The 12,624-nt window shown below is 46.2% G+C and overlaps 1 protein-coding gene across 6 annotated transcripts in view; it reads right to left on the reverse strand.

Moving 5' to 3' along the window:
* The window catches only part of MARF1 (meiosis regulator and mRNA stability factor 1), a 502,817-nt gene that overhangs the window by 324,920 nt on the left and 165,273 nt on the right, over positions 1 to 12,624 (reverse strand). For all 6 annotated transcript variants that reach the window (XM_077448919.1, XM_077448921.1, XM_077448922.1 and 3 more), the window contains 4 exons: positions 7,237 to 7,386; positions 6,960 to 7,140; positions 6,589 to 6,767; positions 6,106 to 6,186 (listed from right to left, as the gene is read on the reverse strand). In XM_077448919.1, coding sequence (XP_077305045.1) covers positions 6,106 to 6,186; positions 6,589 to 6,767; positions 6,960 to 7,140; positions 7,237 to 7,386 — 591 coding nt within the window. The remainder of the gene's footprint in view (positions 1 to 6,105; positions 6,187 to 6,588; positions 6,768 to 6,959; positions 7,141 to 7,236; positions 7,387 to 12,624) is intronic.

The following is a 12,624-nucleotide window of genomic DNA, read 5'->3' on the forward strand; positions in this document are numbered from 1 at the left end:
ACGGGGCCTCTTTTTAGCACCTTTCTTCCCACACACTACCTCTATCTTGGCAACAAACTAATTGAGGACCGCCGTAAGGGTGTCCCATAGGGACTGCGCAGTCCACGGGTGACAATTGCCTGGATTTCAGGGGAAGAAACACCAGTTTCTGAAGCCATGCTGACCCTACCCTGTGCCATCCGAAGGGGACTTAGGACAGTGACAAGAGCCCCTCAGCCTGCTGCTGCTGACTGAGGGGCTCTAACCCACTGGACTCACCACCCTGGGCTGTTCCACGCTGTATTACCGCTGTGCCTGATGATCCCCTGCGCTCCCAGATGCAGATAGCAAAACTGTCGGTGGCCGGCCGCATGATCGGTGAGCGATCTGACACACGTGTCCAGAATCACAGGATAAACCTCCTAGCGCTCTGATGACCAAACAGGAAGCTGAGGGCACAGTGGCTGCTGCTAGAGCACAAAAAATGCAGTCCGACTACAAGAAAATGGCCGCCAGTATTAGAATACAGAATCACTAGGAAAATGGCCGCTTGAAGCCAGAAGCATATCTGACCCTTGCCCATACTTAAAATGGCTGCCGATCAGCACTATGAGAGGCTAGAGAGAACATGTGGCAGACACTGCGCTGCACCAACACAGGGGCAGACTACACAGGCATCCAGCAGGACTAAGCTGCAGGACCCAGACACCCAGCACAGCTAAACCCCCAGGTGAGAACCCAGGGCACACACACCACTCAGCACATGTACAGCCCCCCCCCCCCGTGAGGGGGGGAAAGGAGGGGAGTTAGGGAAGAGAAGAGAGGGGGTGAGGGGGACCCCCGAATCAACCTCCCAGGGAATGCCCTGCTGCTCCACCCTGCGGAGACAGGGAGAGCTGTACTTGCCAGTCCTGAAGAGCTGGGAGACATTCCGTGGTAGTCAGCTCCTGATCAGAACAGGGAAGACTACTGGCCCGGCATACTGTGATGCCGACATCAGTAGCCCGGTCATATGTATGCCCTGGAGCATAAAGCTCGCCTACCACCTCTGGAGCTGAGGTATGTTGTGGCCTGCCGAGCAGTAGCTGCGACCTGCACACGCTCGATGGCCGGACTGGGCAGACTACAAGGATAAGTGAACCAGCCTGTCACCCAGCCGGCTGTTGATAGAAGCTCACAGGATCATTCATCTTGCGCAAAAAGCCAAGCTTCTGCATCAAAAAAAACATGGACCAATGGGCCCGCAGGGTTCCTAGGTCTATCTCCTTCGCTAGGCAAGAAAAAAAAAATCTGCTAGGGCAGGCTGTGGGGGCTGTAGCCTAGGGACCGTCCCCTGGGCGGAACTGAAAGTTCTGAAGTGTTGTGTCATAACTTTGCCTAGTATCTCCAGTGATAGGGCTGACAACCCATTTTGCTACAGAGAGGAGCTGTGTCGGTCGGTGAATATAAGAGAAAATGCTTTTGTAATTAGATAGTTGCTTAGTGTGTTTATAATTTAGTAGAGCGACTCCAATATTGGGAGATACACTGCGTAGAATATCTCACGGCAAAGGTCAAAGCTTCTGTTACTCTTATTTTCTCTCCATTTCATTTATTCAAGTGCTGTCCATTTTCAGTTTTCTGATCTGTTGTAATCCCTTTCCAGTGATAATGAAGGAAATAGTTCCCCAGACTTACTAAAGCTGGGTCAGAGAAGCAGAAAGCTAGAGAATGATATCCTTTTCTGGACAGGAGCATGGGCATGTTGGGAGAATAGAGTATGCTTGTTCCACAACAAGAGATGTTGAAATTGGCCAAAATAAAACATCCTCGAAAGGAGCATAGGACTCCCATGGAGAATCTCAGAAGGATCTCTTTGACCTCAGAGATAAAGTAGTTTCTTCTCTGAAAGGCATACCAAGGACGTGTCCAACATCAGACCGAAGTATTCCAGGCAAAGAATGATGAACAGATTTTTGGACGTACCCAGCCGAAAATCCTAAAATCTCTTAATTGTACCGTGGATCTTTGCAGATAGCAGCAAGTGACAGGAGTCCCTTTAAGGGGAAGGGCATCTAGATAACCAGTGACCTAGATTCCCCAAGTTTTTAAAAAGGGCAAGAAGAGATGCAAGGACCTTTGTGAATACTATGTTGCACTGCATTTGGTCTCTCCGACCATTCCCCTACTGTAAATCGCAGAAACCTGATGCCTGAGGCATATGGGTATGTGCAGGTATGCGTCCTGGATGTCCAAGGACGCCAGGGAGTCCCACTGATGGAGTGCAGCGACAACTGAGCGAACCGATTCCATTCTGAACCTCTTTACTTTTACAAAGCAATTGAGGGCTTTCAGGTCCAAGACTGGATGTACCTCTTCCTTTTTGGGGACTACAGATTCGAGTAAAACCCCCTGTAACCTTTCAGTTTCCGGAACAGGCACTATCACACCGTGGCTTAGCAGGTCCCTTACTGACCCCAATAGGGCCTCCCGGCGAGCCGGGAGTAAGGTTATGCTGGAGGGGAAGAATCTGGTGGCCAAGAGGGTAACTATCTTGTAGCCTGACGAAATCAGTCCTCAGACCCATTGGGTCAGACAGCAGCCCACCGGGCTGCAAACTCCTGAAGGTGACCCCCCAACCCGAGTGGGGGCAAACCTTCACGCAGTAGCACTTTTGTTCCCAGGCTTATAAGGCTTGCGAGTCCAGGGACGCTTCTGTCCCACAGTAGTTGCCCTGTCAGACTGGGAGCGTTTAGCCGAAGTCCCGGGCGGACGAAAAAGTATTTTGAACGGAAAATGAGGGCCCTTGCCTGCAGCGTGGCTCCTTACTCTTCCTGGCCTGTGGAAGGTGCTCATCCCACCTGTGGCATTCTTAATAATGTCATCCAACGAGGCTCTAAATAGCCGATCACCAAGGAAGGGTAGATCCGTCAAGGCTTTTTTAGATGCATGGTCCAATGACCAGCATTTTAGCCAAATCGGGCGCCGTAACACCACTGCTGACACTGAAGTCCTGGAGAGCAAAGGAAGCTTATACAGGGCCACGTCACAAATGTACTTAAGGCCGTGCACTAACTGGTCTGCTAGTTCCACACAGACAGGAGTAGCCTGCTGCTTCTCCAATTCACGTTTTTCCCATTCAGTAAGTGTCTGACATTAGTGCTGTGGCCAGTACTGGTTGTATTGCTGACCCCACAACTGTAAACAATGAACAGGCCACTGCCTCGGCCTTCCTGTCGTTAGGGTCTTTAAATGCAGGTGTCCCCTCTACGGGGATCGTGGCTACTTTATATAACCTGGATACTGGGGTTCCAGGATCGGGGGAACCGACCACTTTTTAAGGCGGCTCTCCCCAAAGGAGAGCCGCCTTAATTCAGATATGGAAACACCTTAGGTGTATGGGCTGGCTTACGGGACCCAAAAGGGACCACTACTTCAGCAAAGGATCCTGCTGTATCCTGACTTTTCAGGGTATCACGCATAGCTGTGATAAGTGCTCCAACTAGCGCTTTGTCTTGCGCACCTGGACGGGGAATCATCCTCACTGTCCGATCAGTCCTGGTCAGCACAGAGCAGGGGGCCACCAGTCGCTGCGGGGCCTGAGTGTGTCAGAGCTCTACCCGGAGGACAGGTGGGGGGGCACTTTTTACCACCTTTGCACCTGCACACCACCTCCACCCTGGCAACGAATGTTTCAAGGACTGCCAACAAAGCGTCCAAAGGCAATGCACTGTTTGCAGGCGAGCCGGGAAAGAAACACCAGTTTCTGAAACCTTGCTGACCCACCCTGTCTGCCACCCTTGGAGACTTAGAACAGGTGCACAATCCCACCTTCCTAGCTGCCGCAGACTGAGGGGCCCCCACTGCAGGACTCACCACCCGACCGAGTGCTGCGCCGTTCTGTTGCAAGTTTCTGCATCCAGTATCAGCTCCCAGGTGTTCAGAGAAATAAACCGCACTGTTCTGAGCAACAGGGACCAGCGCTGAGGATAAAAACCACGTTGAGCTACAACAAAATGGCCACCATGTATAAGGGACAATCACAGGGAAAAGGGCCGCCAACCATGCTTTCCACAGAGACACACAAAATGGCCGACAAGCAAGTGTACACAATGAATTAACAGAGATAATGGCGGCAGAACAGCGCTATGGCGACAGCACATGCAGAACCTCCAGACACCCAGGGACACAGACACCCAGCGCAGCCCCCAATCTAAGGTCAGAGCCCCCCCCTGAGGACCCCTGGCTCAGGTACACACACTACTCAGCAGCCCAGGCATGCAGCATCCCCTACTGGGGAGGGGGAGAAAGGGACAGGGAGAGCAGAGAGGGAGGAGAAGGACCCCCTAATCGACCTCCCAGGGAATGCCCAGCTGCTCAATCCCACCGAGGCAGGAAGAGCTGTACTTACCATCCAGACGAGCTGGGGACATCCCATCACAGACCCACTCCTGAGCAGTACGAGGTGGCTGCTGGCCGCGGCACACTGTGACAAGGACATTGGTAGTCAAGTCATGTGTACCCCAGAGCGTTGCGCTCAACAGCAACCCATGGAGCCTGAGGGGCATGTCATGGCCGACCCAGGGCGTACCCAGGGTCTGCACACGCTCGATGGCCAGGCTGGGGAGACTACAAAGATTTAGGTTATCAAGCCTGTCACCGGCTGTTGATAGATCACAGGTCCTTCTTCACTAGGCAGAAAAAGAGCTGCAGGGAGCAGGCTGAGGGGTTATTACCAGAGGGGCCGTCCCCTGGGCAGAACTGTAAAGTTCTGTTTTTCACATGTATTACATGTTCAGCCTAGTCCTCTCCTGAAGGTGGCATAATAACCCTATGGTCAAGATTACTGGAGCTGTGTCCGTCAATGAACGAAATAAATATTGCTTATGAGAAAAGCATCCGATGCCTTGTGTTTCATTTTAATGTGTATATATGTACACACACACACTTTGGTGGTTGGAAGCAGTTCTACTAGGGCCACGGCCACAACTGCATCAGGAACCCCTGGACCGCTACAAGTGATTAGGTTGGATGTAGACAACACAAAAAAAGCCAGAAGCAATGTGTAATATCAGTTCCGGTTTAAATTCTTAGTTTACTGGCCAATAAAGCACTTTTCAAATGGACCATCAAATCAGGGTCACCTGTCAGTTTTTCAGGCAGACCTGATTGGACTCTCTGGTTTCTATGGAGAAGTGGATGTCCGGGGACATGTTTAAGTTATACGTTTGATAAATGGCTGTGGAAACATTGTGCCACAAAAATTACAATAGCCACCATTTCATTTATCAGGGCCTCAGGTTTCGGAAAATATATAATGTCAGGGGTCAAAGTAATTTTCTAGCAAGAATAGCTGGTTTTACTATGTGAAAATGTCAAATTGGCCTTGACAGAAAGTGGATAAGCATATATCTATCTCCTCACACAAACAATATCACATGCAACTTGTTGCAATCAAGATACTGTTCACATTTGGGTACACACAATGAAATGTTATATTCAGAGACTGCTCACACATTTTTTAGGCATCTGCAATTATAAAACAGTCCCCACTGTGTTTGTTCAAAAAGTCGTTACGCGCTATAAACTTTCCAGTAAGATAATACAGCCCCATGTGAGATCAGATAGGGGTTTGCTGTGCTGCAAGAACAGATACCAACAACGGTTCCAGGAAAAGCCGGTGGGCTGAACAGGCACATTGTTCTCCGTAAAGAAAGGAGAATATCAATTCCAATAAGGCATAATATAAATTATTCGTAGAAATAAAGGGCATTTTTACTTTTACATGGAATACCACTTGAAAATACTAATATTTTAATAAAATTGAAAGCCAAAATTCAGCTCTGTCTGAACGAAGACTCCTAGGATTTTAACAATTGCCCTGAACCTAGCAGCAGATTGAAAAAAATCCCCCTGAAGTCTTAAACTAGAAAAGAAAGACATCCATCCTCCTTAGAAACCAAACACACACAGGGGAAAAGGGTAGAGGATATAGCCTTTTGGGGCCGACTCCTTTCATTATATTTGCTAATATCCAGTAGTAAAACCCAAGAGATATGCGCCCCTAAGAAAAAAATAATAATTTTGCATGTATACCTTTTCAAATGAGAAGGCAAACCAAATAAGTAAAAGCTATAGAATACATACTTTTTCTCATAAATCTCAGTAAATTTAAATAAAGGTAAGCAGCAAGCTGGGGCATCTTGAAGGATGGAAATGGCTCCAAAGCTGTTAAAGATAACGGAGAAGAAAAAAAAAAAAAAATCAATAAGGAACAGGAAGGTCAAAAAACACAAGTCAAGTCTGTGGGGATGAGCTTTTACTATAATCTGCAAGTAATCACACCAGATTTTAAAAAAAACCCTCACCTATTTTGTACTGTTGAGCAAAATGGAGTCCAGGATCTTGTCACTGCTGCGGTTCTACACTCTCCAAAATCTAACTCTAATCTCAGCATGCCATTAATATAGCTGAGCTATACATTACGTGACTCATGCGCCATGCAACATATGCAGTGAGCAAAGTTACCAGGTATCAGGGCAAGGTTTTTTGGCAAGAAATCTGTACTCACTGGAGACACTTTGTTACAAAGGTTTAGTCCTGCATTAAAAACAGGCAAAATAAACTCACCTCAGTAAAGAGAGAGACTTATTGGCTGCTCCTGTAGCCAGGGACACTTGGATTCTCTTGCTACCAATCTTGTATCGATGCAGACTGTTAACAGCACAGATCGCTTCCTGAAGGTTTTCCATCTGAACTGTGGCTTTCAGCTGATAATCAGTATGAGGACTGAGCTCAAGATGATTTAGCTAATCCAAACAAAATGGGAAAAAGAAAAAAGTTAAATTCTCAATGGAGAGGATGTTCTTACACAAAACAGATAAACCAAGGCACACACACTCTTAACAGTAACAGAAATTAAATAAATTCTATCAAAAATTTCAGTTTAAGATGGGGGAAAAAAAAAAAAGCCACACACACACACACACACACACACACACCTTTCCATATCTGGAAAATATGTCACGCAGTGTCTGGAGAAGCTCTTTTCTAGACCTCCGATAATCTAGATTTCCAATGTGTATATCAGCACCATTTGCAAATGGATCAACAGATGAATCTGTGGCATCAGTCTCATTTGAAGTCACAGGTGAAGGATTGGAAAGATTTGGGGACAAACTCCTTGAGAGAGGAAATGGAAAAAACAAACAAAAATCAATAAATATGTTAAGGATGAATTCTTCCCTCCTTTTTGCCAATAAAACCAGTAGGTCTTACCTGGAAGACCAGCCAGATTGACAAACAGGACTAAGCTGTCTAGTACCAGCAAGCTTACTGAAAGCAGATGGATTACTAATTTGAAAAAGTTCCTCCTTTTTACTACCTTCCACCGAAAAAGAAATGTTCCCATTGATAGATCCCTCCAACCTAGAGAAGACAGAAGAATAAAAAAATAAAAATAAATAACACACACACACACACACACACACACACACACAGCATAGCATGCATACGCAAAAAAAAAAAAAAAAAAAAAAAAAAAAACACACACCACACAGATCTTTAAACTTGTTTTAGCCACTTCAGCTCCAGAAGAATTTACCCCCCTTCCTGACCAGAGAACTTTTTGCATTTCGGCACAGCATCGTATTATATGACAATTGTGCAGTTGTGCGACGTGGCTCCCAAACAAAATTTATGTATTTTTTTTTCCCCACAAATAGAGCTTTCTTTTGGTGGTATTTAATCACCCCTGCAGTCTATTTTTTGCGCTATAAAAAAAAAAAAAAAAAAACACAAACAGGAGCGTCAATTTTGAAAAAATATTTTTTTTTTACTTTTTGCTATAATAAATATCCTCCAAAATTATTTAAAAAAATATTTTCCGCAAATAAAAAATAAATAAAATAAAAATAAAAAATAAAAAAAACTAACACCAAACAGATACCACCACAAAGACAAGCACTATATAGAAATATTGCTTTTCATGCTTAAACATAAGACAGTGCCTTGAAAACCTATTCAAATTCCTTGAAATTTTCCAAATTATGTCATGTTACAACCAAAAAAAATTATTATTTGGGGGTATTTTATGCGATAGACCAACAAAGTGGCACATAATTGTTAAGTGGAAGGAAAAGAATAAATGGTCCTAAAAAATTTTTTAACAATAAATCTCAGAAGTGTGGTGTGTGCCTTTGAAGTCGCACACACGGCTCATAGTTACACAATTCATCAGGTTGAAAAAAAAATAAAATAAAAAATAAATAAAAGCACAAGACTAACCAACGGAATGAATACAAATTATAAAATCCCATATACACACACACACAAACCTACACCCACAGTGGATCCAGAGGAAGGCAAGAAACCCCAGCAAAGCATGCTCCAATTTGCTACAGCAGGGGAAAAACCTTAGTTAGACTAACAGGTGATATTTCTACAAGTCTTTCAGGAAAACACATTGGAGAGAGCTTAGCTCCACCTCTTCATAGGAAACACTGCGTGACAACGGTCCTTTAAAATTCAGCTGCTTCCACCATGCTGTCAGTTACCGAGAATACCTCCGACATGCTGGAAGACATAAGCAGACAAATACAGAGCCTAGCGATTATAAACCATACATAATAAACTAGGGAGGGAAGTAGGCTGCTGTCCTGAAAGCCTCGTAGAAATACAGTCACCAGTAAGTCTAAGGTTTTCTCCCTTTGCTTTTCAGGACAGCACGTTGGAGATGACCAAGAATTACTTCAGGGTGGGGCCACTGCTTGTAAAACCTTCCTGCCAAAAGGACTGGTCTGAGGGTGACAGTAAATTCAACCTGTAGTGTCGTATGGTGCTCAAGAAACTGAACCACGTGGCAGGCTTGCATTTCTGCTCTGGTGATGCCCCGGCCCACTCTGTCCATGAAGCCGCCTCTGCCCGTGTAGAGTGAGGCAATATTCCCAAGGAAAGGTATGCTTCTTTAACCGCTTGCCGACCACCTTAGCCAATATACAGGCAGAATCACATAGCTGCACGTTTCCCTTTAAGAGGCGGCCAGATGACCCGTGGTAAGCTCCATGAGTCTGGTCACGGGTCCCTCGGACTCGATCGCCATGGTGATACCCGCAATCGCCCCACAGGGAGGAAGAACAGGGAGATCCTAATTTAAACACGCATCTCCCCGCTCTGCCTAGTGACAGTGTCACTGATCTCTGCTCCCTGTGATCAGAGCAGAGATCAGTGGCGTGGCCCACACAGCCACGCCCCCCCCAGTTAGAAACAGGCTCGGGACACACTTAACCCCTAGACTGCCACCTAGTGGTTAACCTCTACACTGCCATTTACACAGGAACCATTGCATTTGTATAGCACAGATTGCTGTATAAATGACAATGGTCCCAAAAACATGCCCAAAATGTCTGATGTGTCCGCAATAATGTCGTAGTCATGATAAAAAAAATAGAATTCAAAATGGCTGATCGCCACCAGCTCTAGGTTCTCATAGATGGCCAACAACTTGGGTGGGTACCTGTGCTGTCCTGAAAGATTCCTGGAAAAGGATGTGAACGTTAAGTAACTAAATTTTTCCCCAGTCATCTTTCAGGACAGCACCATAGAGAGGATAAGCGAGCACGTTACCTTAGGGAGGGACTACTGCCTGCAGCACTTTACACCCAAAAGCCTGGTCTTTGGCTGACAGCAAGTCCAATCTGTAGTGCTTCACAAATGTGGCAAACCTGGACCACGTTGAGGCTCTACAGATCTGCTCAGGAGAAGCAACAGCCCACTCTGCTTGAGAAATCGCCACTGCCTTGGTGGAATGTGCCTTAATACCCTCCTGAGGTTCCAAGCCCCCCCGATTACATGAGGCTGACTAATGGCTAACCTTAACCTTCTGGCTATCGAATGTCTAGAGGCTCAGGGCCCTTTCCTAGCCCCTGAAAATAACATAAGAATCAGATTTCCTAAAACTGTTTTATACTAAGTACTGAAGGACGCACCTTCTAACATCCAATTTGTGGAAAATATGTTCCTGTTCCCTTACAGCAGGGTTATGCAATTAGCGGACCTCCAGCTGTTTCAAAACTACAAGGCCCATCATGCCTCTGCCTCTGGGTGTCATGCTTGTGGCTGTCAGAGTCTTGCTATGCCTCATGGGATTTGTAGTTCTGCAACAGCTGGAGGTCCACCAATTGCATATCCCTGCCTCACAGGATTCGAACAGAAGGTAGGTAAAACTATTTCCTGACCTCAATGAAAACTAGAGGCCACCTTTGGTAAAAAGGCCGGATCTGTTTTAAAAATCAAAAGGTCCGGGCAAACCTGAAAAAGGGTGCCCTAATAGAAAAGGGCTTCAAGTTCACTCACGCTCCTTGCCGTGGTGATTGCCACCAAAAACACACCTCAAAGTACAAGATGCCAACGGCTCAAAAGGATCCCCTGTGAGGGCCTTTAAAACTAAAGAAATATCCCACACTGGAAGGGGGAAATTTTGACTGGCCTCTGTCTGCCTAAGGCTCTGAAAAACCTAACTATCCAGGGATCTATAGCTAGCGGCTTTTCCAGTAACACACTTAGGGCAAACACCTGTCCCTTCAAGGTGATAATAGCTAAACCTTTGTCTGCTCCTGCCTGCAGAAAGTCCAAAACTGCTACAGAACTGTTTACATCGAAGGAGCTTTCTGTGCACCAACTATTAAAGGTTTGGAAACTCTTCAGGTAGATAGTTTGCGTATCCCTTTTTCTGCAATTTAGGAGAAACCCTTGCCCTTTAGCAATTCCTCCACAGAATCCATGCTGCGAGGTTCCATCGCTCCACCTGAGGGCAACAGATTGGACCCTGAGAAAGAAGATCCTCCTTGATGGGCAGAATTCAGGGAGGTTCCACCCCCAGACCCATCAAGATGGAGAACCATGGCCTCCTGGGCCAATGTGATGCAATCAGAACGAGGGTTGTGTCTTCAGACTGAAACTTTCTCAGAACTGCTGGAATCAGTATAGGAGGGGGGGGGGGGGAAGGCATAACACCTTGAGAAACGCCAGCTCTGAACTAGTGCATCCACCCCGGCTGCTCCATCCTATCGGTTTAGGGAAAAGAACAGACGAGCTTTGGTGTTAACCCTCAAAGCGAAGAGGTCCACACAAGGTATCCCCCACTTCTGAGTGATCATCTCGAAGATATACTGGTTCAAAACCTAGTCGCCTTCCCTCAGCATCTGAGTAAATCCGCTACCTGGTTTTGTTCTCCCTTCAAATGTACTGCCGAAAGAGAGAACGCTTGCTTCGGCCTGTCTGAGGATGGATTCCGCCAGAACCCACAAGGATCTGCTCCCGGTTCCCCCTTGCCTGTTGATGTAGGCCACTGCTGAGGCGTTGTCCGTATGGACCCTCGCGTGCTGTCCCTGGAGTTCCGCCTGAAAAGCCCTGAGAGCCAAGTCTATTGCTCTGTTCCCTCCAGTTCAAGGACCTTTTTGCGTCCTCCCTCCTCCAAGTACCTTGCACCATCCTGGAATCTAGGTGTGCTCCCCAACCTGTGCTGCTTGCATCGGTCGTGACCGTCCTTTAGGATTGGAAGGACCCACTTCAAGCCCTGTGAGATTGGACCCTTTTCTCCACCACCAGAGGGACCTCTTGACTTGACACCGATATTAGACAGTCCAGGGACCCCAGACTGTGGTCCCAGACCCTCAGGATAAACAGTTGTAGAGGGCGAAAACGCAGCCCTGCCCACTGAAGTGCCAGGAGCATGGACGTCAGTAATCCTAACTCTGACATAGATCTCGTAAAGAAAAGCAGATGGCTGCCCTTGAGCAACCTCACTGCTTTGTCCACCTTGTGAATATTTTCTACTGGAAGGAACACCTTTTGCTTTGTTGAATCCAACATATAGCCCAGGAAGGTGACCTTTTGGGACAGATCCCAACTGGATTTCTCCAGACACCTTAGGTAGGAAGGCTGGATCTGTCCTTAGCACTATCCTGTCCAGCAGACACCTCATAAAAGGGCTCCTTGATTGACAATGCCTGCATTTTGCTGGATTGTACGTGCAAAGTCATTACAACTAGGAGCATTGTCTTTAGAAGAGACATCTTTAGGATTCCTTTTGCTAGTGACTCGAATGGTGACTTAGCGAGTCCCTGAAGAAAAAAATCCTACTTGGGAATTTTTTTGCCATAGCTTACAAAAAAAAAATATATATATATATATATGACTATCAAGGGTTCCCTTGACAAGGTCTTTTCCAGAAAAACAGATAATGCAGCTACCTACTTCTTGAGGGTACTTCCCGTTAAAAACTCTCCATTACTTCCTGGAAAAATTCTAAAACTGAAATAGTGCTAATGAAATTAAAGTTCTTGCTGTAACACCAGGAGTTGTAACACTTCCACAGTTTGAAAAAAAAAAATCATCCTGGTAACCTTCTACTTGCTAGAAGGGAGTTAAGCTTTTTCTGATAGTCCCCTTTTCCTTAGAATTTCTTCCTGAGAAACCAGGCGGTTAGTTTGAGGTACACTGGATCTGGCTGAAGAATTTGACTATGTTCCAGAAGGTCCTCCTTGAGATTCATTAGGGTTTAGAACTAGGGTCAATTTGGCCAAATGGGAGCAATTAGGATTAGATCCACAGACTGTTCTGAATTTTGCTAACACTCTTTGCATTAATTGAAACGGGGGTGGGGGG

The sequence above is a fragment of the Lithobates pipiens genome, unplaced genomic scaffold (assembly GCF_037356315.1).
Source record: "Lithobates pipiens isolate NorthernLeopardFrog02 unplaced genomic scaffold, aLitPip1_a1.2 Scaffold_22, whole genome shotgun sequence".
NCBI lineage: Eukaryota > Metazoa > Chordata > Amphibia > Anura > Ranidae > Lithobates > Lithobates pipiens.